The sequence below is a fragment of the Pseudomassariella vexata genome (genome assembly GCF_002105095.1).
Source record: "Pseudomassariella vexata strain CBS 129021 chromosome Unknown BCR38scaffold_1, whole genome shotgun sequence".
Lineage (NCBI taxonomy): Eukaryota > Fungi > Ascomycota > Sordariomycetes > Amphisphaeriales > Pseudomassariaceae > Pseudomassariella > Pseudomassariella vexata.
This window is the reverse complement of record NW_024467956.1, coordinates 1,925,031-1,942,981: the sequence shown is the minus strand read 5'-3', so window position 1 is coordinate 1,942,981 and position 17,951 is coordinate 1,925,031. Positions and strand designations below refer to the sequence as shown.

The 17,951-nt window shown below is 52.0% G+C and overlaps 4 protein-coding genes across 4 annotated transcripts; all 4 read right to left on the bottom strand.

Moving 5' to 3' along the window:
• Window positions 1-53: 53 nt before the first annotated feature.
• On the bottom strand, window positions 54-1,255 carry BCR38DRAFT_453974 (putative D-mandelate dehydrogenase; the record flags this gene model as incomplete). The annotated part of the gene is made up of 2 exons (XM_040861659.1): window positions 54-844; window positions 967-1,255. The coding sequence occupies 2 exons, from the start codon at window positions 1,253-1,255 to the stop codon at window positions 54-56; spliced, it is 1,080 nt and encodes a 359-aa protein (XP_040721029.1).
• A 4,201-nt stretch (window positions 1,256-5,456) lies between these two features.
• Window positions 5,457-7,028, bottom strand: BCR38DRAFT_416793 (chaperonin 10-like protein). The gene is made up of 3 exons (XM_040859130.1): window positions 6,388-7,028; window positions 5,908-6,333; window positions 5,457-5,849 (listed from the first exon to the last, which is right to left on the bottom strand). Exons 1-3 carry the CDS (start codon window positions 6,848-6,850, stop codon window positions 5,665-5,667), a joined length of 1,074 nt encoding a protein of 357 aa, XP_040721028.1. The 5' UTR covers window positions 6,851-7,028; the 3' UTR covers window positions 5,457-5,664.
• A 521-nt stretch (window positions 7,029-7,549) lies between these two features.
• Window positions 7,550-9,400, bottom strand: BCR38DRAFT_331643 (putative MFS transporter; the record flags this gene model as incomplete). Its single annotated transcript, XM_040855076.1, has 4 exons — window positions 7,550-7,833; window positions 7,908-8,281; window positions 8,350-9,119; window positions 9,182-9,400. 4 exons carry the CDS (start codon window positions 9,398-9,400, stop codon window positions 7,550-7,552), a joined length of 1,647 nt encoding a protein of 548 aa, XP_040721027.1.
• A 353-nt stretch (window positions 9,401-9,753) lies between these two features.
• On the bottom strand, window positions 9,754-17,915 carry BCR38DRAFT_358876 (putative polyketide synthase). The gene is made up of 7 exons (XM_040857141.1): window positions 17,511-17,915; window positions 16,985-17,456; window positions 16,615-16,923; window positions 16,305-16,541; window positions 12,892-16,255; window positions 10,887-12,836; window positions 9,754-10,809 (listed from the first exon to the last, which is right to left on the bottom strand). The coding sequence occupies exons 1-7, from the start codon at window positions 17,764-17,766 to the stop codon at window positions 9,928-9,930; spliced, it is 7,470 nt and encodes a 2,489-aa protein (XP_040721026.1). The 5' UTR covers window positions 17,767-17,915; the 3' UTR covers window positions 9,754-9,927.
• Window positions 17,916-17,951: the final 36 nt, after the last annotated feature.

Genomic DNA, 17,951 nt, shown 5'->3' with positions numbered 1-17,951 from the left:
GTACACCATTCACGTTTGTCACTCTCATGACACCGTCATACTAACCCTGCTCATCACGACTTCTGCAAATACTGCAAATTCACCGGTGTAATGGCATCCTTACCGCCCAAAACCGCCATGATATTCCTCATACTTAACTCTTCAAACCCAATATGCGTCTCCACCGTGCCCCCTGCGTTATGACACGTCAACAGCGCTCTCGACCCGGCCAGCGCCAACAGCCGCTTATCAACATGCGGCTCATCGGAATGCACATCCAACGCAACGGAGCTCAACCTCCCCTCTTCCAACGCATCCGCCAGGGCGGCCTCGTCGACGAGCGATCCCCGCGCGATATTCACAAACCTTGCGCCGGGCTTGAACCAACCCAAACTCGTCGCATTGATAACCTTCCCCGCGCCCGACGGCGTGCACAAGACCACACAGTCGCTCGCGCGGATGACGTCCTCCATGCTCGAGCAGAATTGCGCGCCGAGCGCCTTCTCCACCTCGTGGCTTTTGCGGAGAATGTCGAAGTACAGGATGTTCATGCCGAAAGCTACGCGCAGCTTCGTCGCGATCTGCTGCCCGATGTTGCCCAGCCCAACCAGGCCTAGCTTGTGGCCTCGTAGATTTCGGCTCACGGCCGTCGCGTTGGCGTGGCAGTCGGCGAATTTCTCTGCGCTTCCTGATGATGCGGCGCCGATGCAGAATGGTAAGGAGCGGAAGGTGGAAATCACCATGGCGACAGCGAAGTCGGCGACTGCCTCGGCAGCTGCGAGCCCGCCGTTGCAGTAGATGATCCCCCGCTCGCCGAGAGCTTTGGTATCGGCCCAGTCGAACCCAGCGCCGGCGCTGGCGAAGACTTTGACAGTGGGGGCAGAAGCGAGATGAGTTCGTCGTCCCATTGGCCCATTTCGCCGCCGCTGCCCCAGAAGGGCCGGAAGATGGCGGCGAAGTCGCCCCAGCGGTGGGAGCTCAGGGCACGGATGAATTCGGGGCGGTGGCGTTCGGATTCGGAGGGGCGGACGACATCGAAGAGCCGGGTTAGGGTGGCGTAGGTGGTGGGGTTGTATTTGATGGGGTCGCCGATATGGAGGATGATCGGTTTCCTGGGTCCCGGTGGAGAGGTGGACGAGGAGGTGGAGGCTAGATCGATAGCCGAGGCGGATGGGGTCGGGAAGCTGGGAACTGGCGGCGGGACCGGGGACATGGACCGTGGGGTTGCCGAGATGGGGGTGCTGGGGGGCATGGGCGTGTTTGTTGGTTCGGCCATGGTTTGTGAATGAGGTTGAGAGAGTCGATAAGTGAGTAAGTAGTAATTGGATCTTTGATTGAGGTGATTGAGAGAGGGAATCCAAATTGTCGACTTTGGAAATCAATCGCCAACTCGACGAGTCTCGTGGTCCAGGTGGGGGATTACCCGAAGCGTGGACCTTTCACCGCCCCGGTCTTCATGCGTCAAAACTCCAACTGTCCGTCGCCCAAGCCGCTGCCGCAATCTCTGCCCGCACTTGGCGCTAAGTGGTGAACCTTGTGGTAATAACCGAACCAGCTCTGTTTCCTAGATCAGATATGTTACCTTCAACTAGGAGGGTCAAGGAAATCGTCCGTGAGAGAAGAAATGAGCAAGCTTCGCCGACTTAGTGAAATCGAAAGAGCTTACAGTAGGAGCTACTGAATTCACACCACGCAGTCACGTTGAACGGGATGCCGATTCGGGATATCCCTGCTCAGAAGATGTCGAAGCAAGTTGAAGTGCTTTACGATGGCGGATGGCATCGATCCATTGCTCCGTCTTCCCTAATTGTTTATAGTGTCTCCGCTCCAACACCGCTAAGCGAGGGGCGTGCCATGTGGGGGCTGTGGGGGTGTTTGTTCCGACGACATCTCATCCAAGTTCCAGAAATACTTCATATCTGTACTTCTTGCTAGGTTGTATGTTCTAATAGGTAAGACAGACACTTTGTTCATATGTCAGCGGTGTTAGATTTTCATTAGTTGGCCCTAATGAGGCCCTGTATTCACATGATGCCTCTTATCCGCGTGTAACGATTCATCCGCTGTTTTATTAGTTCGCTCATACGGTGGTGGTTTCATCTTCATAGATCTGCAGTTTTGTCTCTTACCCGTACTCATCTGATCTGACCCTCCTACAGAGTCCCGTGTGGCGTTGATGAGATCACACAATCGTGGTGACACTCAATCGCCTATATCCATCTTTGGAACCCGCCTGTCAGAGAACAGAATGCCATAGGCACCAGTGGGTGTCAGGACACTGAACGCAGGACACCGGCGGGCCGCCGGAGGGGTGTTTCGGACAAAAGACTCCCGAATCATGATTACAATCTATGTGAAGCTTTGGGATGACGAGAGTCAAGATCCTTGGCATCGCCGACCCTGCTGTTATGCCGGGTCCAAGCGGCGGCCTAGCTATCTATATAAGGACCATCTCGAAGTAGGATAGGGAAGGAGTTGTCAGAGCCACAAGTGTCATCCGAGGCGGGCCGGCTTCCACCAGGTAGGAAGCCGTTTGTGGCGGCTAGAGAGCCGCTTGTGGCGAATGAGAGCCGTTGAAGCCGTTTGCAGCGGATAGGGAATCGCTTGGTTGCAGATAAGGAGCCGCTGTCCAAGATATTGGCCGAAGTCGGAGGAACACAGACATACGGAAGCAAACATCCAGAATCCAAGAGAGAACCTCGGCTGGCTATAAGTAAGGAGTCGAGACGGAGGAAGATAGAGAGGGCAGAGATCAATGCATCACCGTGGGCACCCCTACCTGAGACCGCCAGTGACCACCCGGTATTACGTAGGAGGGACGCCCGTTACTCCCCATCACTCTGTACTATTGCCTTCGGCCTAGCCGTACCCTGACACCGCCAATCACCATCGCCTCGTCTCAACTCTGCAAGGGGTTGAACTCGGGATTGGTTACCACCTGCTGAAGAAACCAGCATGCTGATTCAAGTTTCCTGCAGCCCTTGCCCTGGTTCTCTGGTACCAGCTTTCTCCAATTTAGCTCTCCTTCAAACTTCATTTCATATCGATGGATCTCCCCTCTCGGACAAGCCAACCCGGTATCCATCAAAATATCATCGTATATTATCGCCATTCTCCTCGCTTGACTCCATCATGATCTCAAGCTAAGCCGGGTTGTACTAGATCCAATGCTAGTCCTGAACGGGACCTAGTTGGTAGACCACCACTACGATCTACGGGAAGTTCTTGTGTGATCTACGCAACTCTCCACTCTAATAGTCTACCAGCATTATTTCGTATAACGTAGTCCACGGTCCAATTGCACACTTTGGCAGACCTTATACGACAATGTATAAGTTAATTCAACCACAACGCCTATCATCAATTGAAACTACTCAGAATCGTTATCTTCAGACGTCTCTACATCATTTTCACAAGTGCGCGCATTATGTCCGGGCTCGCCGCAGATTCTACAGCGCCGTACACGCGCAATTCGCCGCCTCGTACGACCACCAATTTGACGAAATTCGTCATGTAACTGCCTATCAACCTCTCGTTGAGACTGTAGGTCCTGTCCAGCTTGTATACGAAGTGACCCTCCACTCTGTAGCTGTTTTTTCTTCGCACGGCGACGTCGACTTAAGGTCTCATTTGCCTTTCGAAGTGATTCGACCTCGCCTTCTAAAAGGGACTTGGATTTGATGTTCCCGTTGAAGGAGCAAAAGGAGGGCACATATGCCTAACCTGTATGTATTGTAGCTAACTCTGGTCCTCTCTTCGAGGGTCTATGTATGGAAACAAAAGGGTTCTTATATAGTCAATGAATGGTAGACTTGCTGATTAATTCAGACAAGTTGTAGAAGCATATAGATAAGTAGGGAATGTTCTATCCTTGCCACATTTCTCGTAATAGAGGTATGTGGGGATGGTCGCCGGTCTAGGTGGCGATAGTGGCAAGTATAGGACCCACATGGCCCACAGGGCCCATATTGTCCAACTAAGGGCAAGCCGATGCATAACCTTCGTTGTACCTCGCGCAATCTGATCTATTCCAGCAAAAATTGACGTTGGTGAGCTATTTTGATGTCGTACAATCCTATTTTTCACATAATCGGGCTTCGGTTGGGTTGTTCGGAGTCTTTGATTCCCAAGGGACGGGGAGACCAGCCGAGCTACCCGGAGGTTTTGGCGTATGTAATTTCACATCAAGCTGTGATATGACATAATCTGCATCGTACGGAACTATTACTACCCCTCGGAAACCTCCTTGGATATTTGAAACCGCGAAAGTTGCGTTGTACGCGTTTAAAAACGCCGGTAAAAAGCCTTCTTTCGAGATATGACTTATATGTGCTCGCATGAGATCTTCGATTTCTTTCCGTACGCTCTTTTTAACCCGCGAAAACAACCAACATCAAGAGGCTGGAGCTTATGCGACGAATGAGGAGGCATATAAAGCGTGACGATATTGTTAGCTTTGCAATATACCTCGAAATCGGTCGAGTGATGACTTTCGTGACCGTCGAGGATCAATAGGCGATGAGCACCTTTCGTACGAGACTTGGTGTGATTGATACGTGACCCCATGGGGGGTTGCCCTATAGCTAGAGATAAGATAGATAAGAGCTATAAAAGAGCTCTGCCAGGCCAGAATAGCTGACCTGGCCATCCTTTCCCAATACAACAATTCACACCCCATATGCACTCGCATCAGTGATGATCGAAGTGTTTTATCCAATCTTCGCCTCTCTCGTTCGTAGTCCAGCCATTTTTAGTAACTGCGATAACCCAATCAGGCAGTAATGGGCTGTTTTCGTACCATGACGAGAGGTGGGTTTTGCCGGCGAAAATGATGTACGGAGGGAGGGCATAACCGGACGACCCAACGCCTTGAATAACTGTAACCCATTCCCGATTTCCTTGCTGGGCTGATCTAGGCCTTCCGCGCCGATCAGAAGTCGTCACGACCATTTCGGACGAGATTTGGCCCATCACAAAACAGGTCTCGTCGAAGTTGTAGATATCCTCCTCCTGGATCGCGTATTTCGCAATTGTATTCCGTACCAGGTCAACCCACGCGCGATACGCGTCGGGGTCTTCGTAGAGGACTCTCTGATAGTAGATCCTTCGATTTAAACGCGCCCGGAGGTCTGGTTGTCGTCTTAAGAAGCTCGAGGCCCAGTTGACGCCGACGCGTCCCGCGTCGCGACTTCGAAGTAATCGGTTAGCCATATCTTCAACACCACTCAATCGGGGAGGAAATTCTCGCGAATCTAGGTCGGTTATATGTCGTACGATCGCCTCTTCTTCGGAAGGAGTCAACTTTTGCGTTGGCGATCGCGTAATCGCTCGAGCGGTTTTACCGTCGCGTCGATACGCAAGGGTTCTAAAAGGTACGTTATAGATCTGACCAGCGCGACGTACACTTAATTTTGGATCAGATTGAAGCGCATGTAATGCTAGAATCATATCACTTTCATTCCAAGAACCAACCATAGTTATGTGGTGAAAAACCGCAGGTCAAAGTGGTAGCGTACGAAAATCTGCCGAAGTGTGCAATTGGACCGTGGACTACGTTAGTTGATGTAAAGTATACCTGATCTTCGAAGACAAGGCGTAAGTGGGGTGAAATAAAGTAAGGTTTCACGAATCATCCTTGTCGGATCGATACTTTCGCCTGGCTCTGCTTTTCTCCAATCTCGGGAACTATCTTGCCGCGACATCGACGACTATCTTGATATCCCTATCTTTATGGTGTGTTAAGGCCATAATTCCATTCTCAACAACCCTATCAATAGTGATTGTACGTGTGATCATGTCCTTTGCGTCTATTGACCCATTATCCAGGGCATGGATAACAGCTTCGAAGTCCGCTGTAGTGTAACTCAGAGCTTGGTCAAAGTCAGTATTGATCAATATAGTACTGAGTGCGTTTCTCAGGAACATCACCTGTCAAAAGTCTCTTTTCCCCGAACAAAAGGTTATTCATGTTAAAGGGGATATCGCCGTCCCAAACCGAAACATTCACTACCGTGCCTCCGCTACGAGTTGCGAGACATGCTGATTTGATGCTTGCGGCAACACCGGCGCAGTCAAACGCCATGGCGGGTCCTTGGCCATCGCACAGTAGCTTGCAAGTGGAGACAACGTCTTGCTCCCGTGGGTCAATGACGGCCGTGGCTCCAAACTGCTGTGCAAATTTTCTCCGATTAGCCGCGACTTCGGCTACGATAAGTTGCCCTGGTTGGCGAGCTTTCAGGCATTGGATCACGGCCAGTCCGATGGGACCGGCGCCCATGACGAGAACGTCATCTCCAGCTTTGAGGGCCGACAGTGCAACAGCATGCCACGCGACGGCGAGCGGTTCAACCAGAGCTGCTTATGCTTAGCCCACCTCTTAGCTGGATATGCTCTCCGAGTCCTACTCACCTCCAATATCCGATGGGATAGTGTCAGGCAGTTTGAACGCGAATCTCGCATCCACGCACACGTAGTCAGAGAGGCCACCTCCCCAACCCATCAGTCCTACAAATCCAAAGGAATCACAACAGTTGGTTAGACCCTCTTTACATGGAACGCATTGGTTGCAACAGATGGTGGGCTGAACAGCTACTCGATCCCCAACACGGATGCCGTTTCGGACTTCTGACCCAACTTCGACGACTTCTCCAGAAAACTCGTGGCCCAGGGTTACAGGCCATTTCTCGCCAGTTATAGGATGGGGAGTATCCTTGAATGGTAGGCTGTTGGAAGATTGATAAACGTGTAAGTCTGTACCGCAGATGCCGCAGAAGGAGGGACAAATTTTAACCTGGTGAACGCGACATTCAGGTTCAGGAATGTCCATTTCCAAACGAATATCCCCGGGGCCGTGATACCGAAGGGCCCGCATGATTCCGTGAGTTCTGACTAGGTTAGCAGGTTAGGTCACCTGTCGAAATCGTGTACAAGATAAGAGGGTATTCCATTCACTAACTGTTGAGCTCTGTGAATTTGAAGAAGCGGCTGCTTTTTGGAATTAATGAGAATATAGTGAAAAGGGAGCACAGGGGCCGACACAATATTATATGCCTGCATATTCTGCAGTCTTAATGGTGCTGATGACACAGTCAATGGCTTTATACCAAGTACGGACATACTAACAAATCTGACGTCAGTCCAGCACTCCGATGCATGCGGGCTTATCTTCAGGGATTCCTTGCTAGGGTTTGCAGGAGTGCATCTAGTAATCCTGCAATGCATAAGCTTGCATAAAGCTCTACGGTAGTCTTTTCTATGCACGACAAGGACAAGGGTCTACACGTGCTCGACGACTGTGGTTCCCATCTACTAAATTAGCAGCAAAGTTCAAGCGAACGCGACATTGAAACCTCGTCAAGACTTGAAGGGCGCTGTTAAACAACATGGCGATCAGCTTGGATCAGCAATGGGAGGAAACACAGACTGTTCTTCTAATCTAATCTCAGATGTGGCATGAGAATATGCGTCAGAACTGATTTGAGAAGCATCCAGAACTCCTTTGCTTTCTACAATCCTGCCTGTTCAACGAAAACCTAGTATACATCTCGTAAATGCAGTCCAGTCCTTATCCTCAATGATTCAATCTCTTCGATGGAATCAGAAAGGCCAGCAGAATAGTCAATCCTGCGCCAGCCATCGAGAAGGCGAAAACATCCTTTATCCCGACCATATAGACTTCAAGCACTGCGTCAAGATCTGCACCGCTGAAAACCTGTCGTATTTGGGTTGCCCCGGTAGCCAAGACTTTTGCTGCATCGATATTGGGCGCTACACTGGAGAGCTCTTCCAGCAGACGATTCGCAAAAAGAGACTGAGCTGCCGTGACAAAATATGCACCACTGAGGGCATTGAACACTGGTTTGAAAGTCAGCAAGACCTGTCGATGACTGGACAGTTCAGCTTTGGAAATATGCAAACAAAAAACTCACTGAGCATGATGCCCGTAGCAGACTCTACTTCCTCTGGCTTCGAGAAGCTCTGTACTGCCGTCATAGGGATCTGGTTCCCGAGCCCAACACCAAAGCCCAGAAGTAGCTGGGGCCCAACATAACGGGCTAGTGAGGAGTCGACATCGAGTGTGTAGAGTAAAGCGGCACCAGCCGTGGACAGGATGGCACTGGCTAGGTGAAAGGGTTGCATGAGCCCTGTCTTGCTTATGAGGTATCCGCATAACGTGGTTCCGGCGGCGAAAAGAGCCACATATGGTAGGTTATTAACGCCGCTTGTTATGGCTGACTGCCCGTGGATAGATTGGAAGTATATGGGCAGGTAGAAGATCGATTGAAAGTTGGTAAGGTTGTTTCTTAACATCCGTAAGTCAGCAAGCGCCGAGGAGCTATGGAAAGGAAGGGAGAGTATGGGGGCACCCACATGAGGCCATACAAGGCATTTGACCAAGTCATTCGCGATCTCATCAGATTCAATGGCACCATGGCATAAGCACCTTGCCACCATTCAACCAAAACGAAGGCAAGAATCAAGGTAATCCACATGACCAATGTAGCTATAACACTGCCATCACTCCATGGCTTAGACTGGCCACCCCACTGAAGAGCCAGAGTAAAACAGATGAGAGAGGTGAGAAGCAAAATAAAACCCGGTAGATCAAGCTGTAGGATGATCTCCTTCCATATTGCAGCCGTGGTCTGTACATGCCGAGGCACATAGAAAAACAAGAGTATGAGCACGATCACGGGTCCTCCGACAGGAAGATTTATCCAAAAGCACCAGCGCCACGTCACATTGGTTGTGAATGCACCTCCAATCAGTGGCCCAAGGGTAGTAGAGATCATAAAGACTCCCATCCACAAGCCGATGTACATTGGCCGGCTTTTCGGCTCGACCACGTAGTTGATCATGAGCACAGAGCCGCTGAGGGTACCCGCGCAGCCCCAGCCCTGAATGGCGCGAGCGATGACCAAGGCAATGCTGTTAGGAGCCGTTGCGGCCACGAGACTCCCGATCAGAAACATAGCAAAGGCGGCGAGATAAACGACCTTTGCGTTCATGTATCTGTAAACTTTCCCCCACATGGGCGACGTGGTGCCGGCGAGCAGGAAGATGGCGCTGCCATACCAGCCCACCTGGTCAAGCTGGTGGAACTCATCTGTGATGGCGGGAATGGCCGTAGCGACGATGCCCTGTGAACCAGACCTGTTAGCAAGCTGGTGGGGTAGGACGACATGTACGAAGGAAGTTTTACAAGGTCCAGTGCCGTGAGCAGGGTGCTGAAGCATATGGTCGTCACGATGATGACCAGTCTCAGGCCAGAAGCGTATTCAGGCTTTGTAGCGGACTGGTCGCTTGCTGGTCCGTCTAGGTCCTCCCCAGAAACATTGGTTGGCAACAACTGAGCGTCGCTCGTCTTCTCGGCCAGCGAGCGGGCTACGTGAAGTGTTTCTGTACTGAGGGCCGGCCTCATGTGCTGATGCAATTCGAATTCTGAATTAGACTCCATTGTTCGTGCTCTTTCAAAGGGTAATATTTGCTCTCATTAAGCACTCGAAAGGAGAAAACTCTCTTTTGAGCTTGAACGCCTATGTACTCAGCATTTACATAAGGCTCGGGTAAGGCGACTCAGGAAGTGTATCAGGAGACCAATCGTCTTTCGACGGATTGGGGGCTGAGGGATCAGCACGGAGGAACGGTCAACGCATATAAGGGGGCTTACATGCGAAGGCTTTCCGGACCGCGATGGTATTAACATAATTAAGTCCGCGAGGCGAGCGCGAGTGAAATTTCTGTAGGATTTACCAGTCATCCTTGCATGCTGACTGTTACAGCGCATCCTTTAAGAGCCAAGGTACTTTATTGAGCTGAGGCTAGTAGGCCGTCTTGGAAAACTGTATAGGACTTATTATATTACTGCATATGTCTCTAGTTCTACTGGTCGTCATCCGAGATTGCAGTCCTGCGCTATTTTACATGGAACCTAAAAAAAGAAAAGGTCTACTTAGCCTCAGTGATCTTTTGTGTGACCAGATCCGAAAGCATGGTAAGCGTTGCAGCAGGAGAGAGGAGCGTCAAGTAAGGAACGTCGGTCTTAAAGGCCTGGAATATCCATGCGCGGAATTCAGCCGCAAGCATGCTGTCGACACCGACGCTGCTGATGGGCTTGGTGACATCCAGCTTATCCTTGGGAATCAGGACCAAGCTCGAGAACTTCTGACAGACTGTGCTGAGGATGGCCTCTTCTGCCGAGCTGCCTGCCTCGATGGCCTCAGCCACCTCAGCTGGCAAGCCGTTCGTCGTACCGCTTGCGCCGGTGCCCGATGTTGTCTCATCTAAGGCGGCTGACAACAAGAAGGCGCGAGGGTCGCCAAGGACTGGACTCGTGCCTTCGAAGCCTTGCGCACGCAGTGCCTTCAGCCCCAGCGGCTCTAATCCTGTCAATACGTGGCCTTGGGCAAAGCTATCATACAAATCGCCTGCGCCCGTCTGTGTGGTGGTTCGAGTAGACAAGGCGATGTCGATTATATGCAGCATTTCGTCTTCGTTGATGGCTTGTATACCCTTACGCAATAGTAGAGCCTCGATCTCGGGGTTTTCGTGTAGGTAACCGACCTCCGAGATCATACCAAGTCCCACAGAGACAGCAGGAATACCGACATTGCGGCAATACCGTGCAAACATATCGAGGAAGTAGTTGGCGCTGCAATAATTACTTTCCGTAGCTGTTCCGACGCTGCCGGAGACAGACGAAGTCATTAAGAAAAAGTCCAAGTCCTTCTCACGCCCAGCAAGGGCGTTGCGCAGGTTCCAGGATCCCACGACCTTAGGCCGCAGTCCAGCAAGCCAATAATCTCTGGGCATGGTAGTAAAGAGTGCTTCCTGTGTACGCGTAAATGATCAGTATAAGCAATGTAGACCTTTTCAAGAAAATATTCAAACGCGGAGCTCCAACTTACGTCAAGACCCATAGCAGCCTGAATGACACCGCCAATTGGACCATGTATGTCGGCAACGGCGCGGTTAACGTCCTTGACGTTCACAACATCGCCACGTACAACTGTGACTTCGGCGCCCAGGGACTGCAGATTCTCAACAAGACGACGAGCCGGAGCCTTGTCCGTTCCACTGCGGCCCATGAACACAAATTTGCGGACACCTCGCGACAACATCCATTTGGACATACTCCTACCAAGCCCTCCCAGACAACCGATTAGGAGATAGGTTTTCTCTGGACTCATTTTGGTGTCATACTTTATGGGCATGACGGGAATCGCGGACTCCTTATCCTCTAGGGAGACCACAGCTCCGCCGTGATGGTGAGTCTCCTCCTTCTTGGAGGCGAGGGCACGGAACGTCTCTTTCACGTCGGAAATGTCCCATACGCGAGGGGGAAAGGCGATGCCGTCCAGGTCGCCGCCGCGGTATAAGGCAATGGCATCAGCCAGTAGCCTCCGGCGCAGTGACTGCCCCTGTGGTGTCGGGCGGGCGATCAGACTTCCGATATCAAACGTTGATAGTGTAATATTCCGGCGCAACACGGTCGGATCTATAACAAGCGCGTCCGCAAGCCCAGATCCACCCGAGCCGACTTGCACAAGGCGAGCGCAGCCCCCACATATGGCCCCTATGTTTGTGGAGGCCGACATGTCGGCGGGTAGCCCATCATCCGTGAAGGATACGATGACATCGACGCCTCGGTGTCCTGTGGCCTGCGCAATCCGAGCACCCAAGTTTGCATCGTTCGCCTTGAAAACGTGGTCCTGCGGAAGCTTCAAGTCCTGGAGGAGCTTCTCCTGGCGCTTGGTGCTGGCACATATAGCAAAGACCTGTGCGCCAACCTGTTGAGCAATGCGTATGGCAGCGAATTCAGCGACGGCATCATTCTCGTTGCTGTCGCAAACAACGAGGATAGATTCATTGGCTTCAAGGCGGGCTCTATCGTGAATGGCGTAGATGGCCGTGCTGAGCGGGAGCGGGAGGCTCGCCATGGTCTTGAAGTCCTCGTCGTCATTTAGCTTGTGGCAAGCCGACTCAGCAGCGTGTTCATGTGTAGCGAAATAACCCCGAGCCATGGAAACAACACGATCGCCGGGCACGAGGGTCTTGACATCTGTGCCGACTCTCGTAATGACACCAGCGTACTGAGACGTGCAAGTCGTATCGCTACTGGTCTCAGCGTTGCCACTGATAGACTGGAGATCCCTTGCATTCAAGCCGACGGCCTTCACTGAGACCTCGACATGGTCTGCAGCCAAGGACGTTTCAGCCGCCGGTTCTTCTTGACGGAAAAAGATCGAGTCCGTTTGGCCGACGGTCTCGACATCCAGGCGGCATGGTTGCGCTTGGCCCAGCGCGAGCGATCTCTTTTCTGCGCCCAACTTCTCTCGGAAAGTACTGTTCAGAGATTCCGCAGGAATGAAGCGACTCACATGGAGGGAGCCGGCGGTATGGATGAACTCGAAGTCGGGTTCCAGATCATTCACGGCCTGCGCCAACACGTCGATGACGTGCGCGGCCGTTGTCTCGATCTCGGAAGAGGGAGAGCTAGCGTCCACGTCGACATCGACTACGAAGAACCGTAGCGAGGGCTGTTCGAGCATCAGAGCCCGCGATAGCCCGAACACAATACCCATTTCCGGCCTCAATCCCTGCAGCAGCTGGCCGCCGGTCACCCAGATCAGGTTGGCACAGTTGTCGGTGAGAATTTTCACGAATCGCATCTCATCCTCGGTGACGCACGATAATAGCGCGTCTTCGAGCTCGACGGTTGCGATCACATTGGCGTGCGCCTGGACCAGATCAGCAGTGATCTGATCGAGAGCCACGCGATGGACCGGTCGCCCGGTCGCGATGTTGATCTTCGCAACCAGCGCAGCGTTGAGACTGTGTTCAGGACTTCGCTCGACCTAATTCCTCACGTTAGCGTGTAGAAGACACTCGAATGACTCGGGCGAAACTGACGATCAGAACCTCTCCTACGGATTTGACCCCCTTCTCTTCCGAGCTCGCCTGACCCGAGAGGCGCGCGAAGATAGTCTCATACTGTCCACCGAGCTGTGATTGAAGAGGCAACTCAAATCCTTCCGTCTCAAGTTTACTTGCCTGGTCTGCGGAGCCGAGACACACGAGGGCTCCGTCTGATGCGATCAAGTCTTTGATGGCAGCAAGATTTGCAACCGATTGAGTTGCGTTATGAGGACCGAAGAGCACGACATCAAAAGCCAGATCCCGGCGATCGCTCGAGGGTTTGGCGCCAGAAGAATATTCTTGGAACTGTAAGAGTCCGTCATCTGTATAGGACCCACGCCACAGCGACTGGCATCTCTTGAACGCAGTGGCGAACCTGAGTGTCTCAGCCAGGTAGGATTCCTCTGTATCATCAGCAAGGAAGGTGAGTATTCGCAGTCGAGGTTCCTTGTGGGCCAGAAGGTCAACAACGGCTCCCAATCTCACCAGCGCGTCCTGATGCTGATGCTCCGCAGCAGATTGAGCACGCGCTACGTACTGCTTGATATAGGACGAAAGCTCGGCTCCATTGCTGGTGCCCAGCTTGGTGATATCGGGCTTCCAGAGAACGCGCAGCATTGGGTGTCGCTCCTCTTGGTCCTGCTGCTGCATCCCGCTCTGGTATGCGACGAGGCGACACCCATTGATTTGCAAGAAGGATGAGCCTTCAGCGTCATAAAGCTCTCCCGATACTCTGATAGTGCCGAAACCGACCGGTTCCGAGACAGCCTTCACATTCAACTCTAGAGGCGATACGGTCAATTTGCCTGGCTGAGGCGGCCGTACTGTCATCTGCTCGATGTGAACAGGCACCTTGGCTTGGAGCTCTCGAACGACGCCGCTTGTGCTAGCGATGATTCCAGCCTGGAAGACGGCGTCGATGGTGACGGGATGAACGGTGTAGGTGGACTCCAGGTTGGTCCCACTGCCGCTGCCCTGTAGTATTTCAGTACTGGCTAGGATCTTCATCTCCTGTCGCTTGGCCGGCACGTGGACTTGTGTCAGAGACTGGAAAGAGCCTTGGAAATTCAGGCCACCCTCGGCGAACTGCTTGTACCAGGTCCGAGGAGCAGTGGGTTCCATGTCCTCGTGCTTTACAGCGGATGACTTTACTGCTGTCTCATGTTCCAAGTCCACAACCAGTTTGATGAATCCCGTGGCGTGAGTCGTAGCCTCTCCTAGGACGTAGGAGCTGATACTGAAATGATGCCACTCAGACTTACCGCGACCGGTAAGTTGCGCAGGCTGTAAGGTTGTGAACAATTCAACCCCGGTGTCTAGTCCGTCTTCTTGGGGCAGGACGAGAGCCTTGGTAATATGAACGTCTTGGAGCTTGAAAGCAACACCCTGTGCGGCAGCATTCCTCACGTATTTGGCTTGAGTCATGGCTTCGATTGCCACAGCCAAGTAGCCAGCGGCAGGAACCACGGTCGTGGTGTCTAGCTTGTGGCCCTCGATCCATGGCACGTCCTTTGCCTTGAGCACATTCCTCCAAGTTGTCATGATCCCATTACCGCCATGAACCTGCGAGCCGAGAAGATCGTGGCGGAGGTATTTCCTGTTTCTCCACTCGACACTGGTCCGCGACTCCTGGAAAAGCTTCTGCTGCGGATCATAATCCCAGTAGTACTTGGGTAGGTCAACAAGCATTGCGCCTTGCCGTGGCTGGACCATCAGGTTGGTATTGGTCTTGAGAGGCCACGAGCCGACCATATTGACCTCCTCGAACGATATGGTGTGGTCGTGCAAGTAAAGGTCCCCAACCAAACTCAAGACTGTGGCGACTGAGTTTTTGCCCCGAGAAAGAGCGGTGCCGTAGTGCACCTTGTCTTTGCCGATGTTGAGTTTCGAGCAGGTCTGCTTTATAGGCATCTGCAGTGCAGAATGTGGCCCAATTTCGACGAGATGATGTGGACCGACATCGCGCAGCAGCTTTCCGACTACGGTCTCGAATAGCACCGGAGACTCTAGGTTCGCTCGCCAGTATGCCAGGCTCAGAGTATCACGCTCCACAACCTCACCGTTGACAGACGAGATCCATGTAGCATCGCGTGTAGATGATGAGGATTCCCTGGAGTCCACTGCAGATGCGGCCGAGACAAGATAGTCCTCATACTCCTCTCCAAGAGCCACCATGTGGCGAGAGTGATAAGCCTTGCCATCCGTTTTCAGTTGCCTAGCAAAAACACCCTCGCTGTCCAGGTGAGCCATCAGTTCTTGGATGCCGTCTACATCTCCACTTATCGTTACGCTCTCAGGGGAGTTCACGCAAGCTACGTTGATCTTGTTCCCGAGACCAAGTGAGTTTATCTTGTCGTTGGCCTCTGCACGACCAAGACCGACCGCCATCATAGCACCCACAATTGCCTTAGAGCTCCTCGTCACGGTGTAACCGCGGTAGTATGCAATGGCGATGGCTTCCTCGGCTGTCACATAGCCAGCAGCGTAAGCTGCTGCAATCTCACCTGAGGAGTGGCCTAAGACGTATGCGGGCTTGATACCGAAAGCGGATAGAAGTTTCACCAGGCCAACTTGGATAGCGGTGCAAATAGGTTGGCTGCGCGACGCATGATTGATCATGCTGGTCTCAGCTGATTCAAGAAGAGTTCCCAGCAGCGTCCAGGTTGGTGGATGTGGCAGCAATTGCAACTTTGAGTCGAGCATCTGGATAGTGCGGCGGAAAATGGGGAACTCAGCCAGCAGTTCTCGACCCATTTCGGCCCACTGGGCGCCTTGACCCGTGAAGACAAACGCCAGAGGCAGCTTGGAGTATGCTTTTCCATCTATGCGAGTTTGCAGCTTCTCGAGCATCAAATCCTCTTTTAGATGACCAGGGCGGGCGAGTAAGTAGCCTCGAACCGGGAGGTGGGACCGTCTGACGCCTAGGGTGTAGGCCAGATCTACGGTGTTGACATTAGGGAGATCGAGTAACGATAGATCAGACACTCTGTGCTTCAGTGCGGTATTGTTGTTTGCTGAGACTGGTAAGAACATTGTTGTCCTTGCTAAAGCCGTGCTCTTCTCTTCTGGTGACCTCAGCATGTAGTCCGAGGGCACATGCATGGAGGCTGCATCGATGATCACGTGCGAGTTCGCACCGCCATAACCGAACGAATTCACGCCTGCCCTTCTAACCTGTTGATCAACATTATGTGGGGAGTTGGACGGCCAAGCCGTTGTTTCGGTCACAATCTTGATGTTCCATTTATCAAGCTTGATTTTCGGGTTGATGTTCTTAACCCCTACCGTAGCCGGGATCTTTCCAGTCTCCAATGCAAGGACAACTTTGATAATGCTGGAGATTCCGCTCGCCGCCTCACTGGACTCCAAGTCAGAAGCAGTGCCATTGGAGGACGGGTTGTACATACCTGTGTCCGAGATTGGTCTTCACCGATCCAACTAATAAGGGAGGAGAATATTGTGGCCTTTTGAACACTCGAGATGTGGCCTCGACCTCAATAGGATCCCCAACAGCGGTGCCGGTGCCATGGCACTCAACGTAGTCGGTTTCATTATATCCAAGGCCTGCTTGAGCGTATGCCTTTCGAATGACGGCTTCCTGTCCATCTGCACTTGGAAGAGTAATACCGTTTGTTCTTCCGTTGCTGTTCATCGAATCAGTTTGATGCTCATATACTTATACGCCTTAGCCGGTGTTCGTTCAAGGGGCGACCATACCTGTTTACAGCAGTGCCACGAATGACGGCGCGCACTGGATCTCCATCTCTAATAGCGTCGCTCAATCGCTTTACCATCAAAGCTCCAATGCCATCTGCCCTCCCGTACCCATCAGCAGATGAGTCGAAGGTATGGCAAGTTGAAGTCTTGGACAAGACCCCTGCTTTCATTGTAGCAAGCTGCTGTTCGGGTGACTGTATCAGGTTGGCGCCTGCCACAACAGCCGAGTCGCAATCCCTCGATAACAGGGCAGAGCAAGCCGCATGGAGACAGTAGAGAGAAGAAGAACAAGCGGTGTCAATCACAAAACTGGATAAGGTCATCAGCCAAGGGGACGGGATACACTGATCGAGTATGAAGGGTAGCTTACCTTGGGCCTTTCAGGTTGAATACATGACTGATACGATTAGCCAAGATGGTGGTTCCAAGACCTGTTGCTGTGTACCGATGGGTGTATTCTGAATCCTTGAGCTGCATTGTGATAAAGTCGGTCACGAAGTTGCCGACGTAACACCCAACGTTTGCCCCTGAGAGTTGTTCTAACGTCAGACCAGCACTTTCGAAACATTCGAATACCACTTCTAGAAGCTTCCGTTGCTGAGGGTCCATGAATGTAGCCTCTAGATTGTTGATACCGAAAAAAGAGTTTTCGAATGCCCTGATGTCTTCATCGATGAAATAACCCCCCGCAGTGTTGAGACTGCCAGGTCTTTCACCATTCGGGTGGTAAAATCCATCTATGTTGAATCTGGAAGTGGGAAACGGCCCTTGAGCCGACCGACCGGCAATCAAGAGATCCCAAAGCTTGGAGCAAGATGAGCTCTTGCCAGGCAAGCGGCAACCTATCACAAGTTAGTAATAGTACTAGCATATGAGAGCCCTGTGGATGGACGAACCCATTCCAATGATTGCAATTGGCTCCGCGGCGAAGTTCTCGGTGGTCTCATTGTTGTCGATTGAGGTAAAGGAGTCTCCATTGAGTGACTGGCCGTTAATGCTGGAATGTCCGTTGCCATTTACATAGCCGTTGCCATTGGCGTGCACTTTGCCATTCAAACCATGACCGTTTGTGTTGGCAGAAAAAGAGGTGGGTGTGGATGCCCCTAAAAAGGAGCTGGGCGTGGAAGCCTGTGAGTTCACAAGGCCAACCATATTTTCAAGCTATCTCCCGAGGAAACTTTGCTTGAGTGAAAGAGGTTCAAAGAAGCCTACTCAATGTAGGAGACCAAAACTCTTCAGGGTGTTTCTAATTGCGGGTATTTCAATCTAATCCAATTCGTTTCAAACACTATCATAAGAGAAACCGCCGAATCCCCTTGGCAGTATATTTATATTTG

Excerpts from the sequence above, each read along its gene's own strand:
- BCR38DRAFT_416793 (XM_040859130.1), bottom strand. The coding sequence starts at position 6,850 with ATGCGGGCCCTTCGGTATCACGGCCCCGGGGATATTCGTTTGGAAATG. Across the intron at positions 6,334-6,387 it reads TATCCCATCGGATATTGGAG|CTCTGGTTGAACCGCTCGCC; the intron begins GTGAGTAGGACT and ends AAGCATAAGCAG. Across the intron at positions 5,850-5,907 it reads GGAAAAGAGACTTTTGACAG|CTCTGAGTTACACTACAGCG; the intron begins GTGATGTTCCTG and ends ACTTTGACCAAG.
- BCR38DRAFT_358876 (XM_040857141.1), bottom strand. The coding sequence starts at position 17,766 with ATGGTTGGCCTTGTGAACTCACAGGCTTCCACGCCCAGCTCCTTTTTA. Across the intron at positions 16,256-16,304 it reads AAGACCAATCTCGGACACAG|TGAGGCGGCGAGCGGAATCT; the intron begins GTATGTACAACC and ends CTTGGAGTCCAG. Across the intron at positions 10,810-10,886 it reads AGGCTGCTATGGGTCTTGAC|GAAGCACTCTTTACTACCAT; the intron begins GTAAGTTGGAGC and ends ACGCGTACACAG.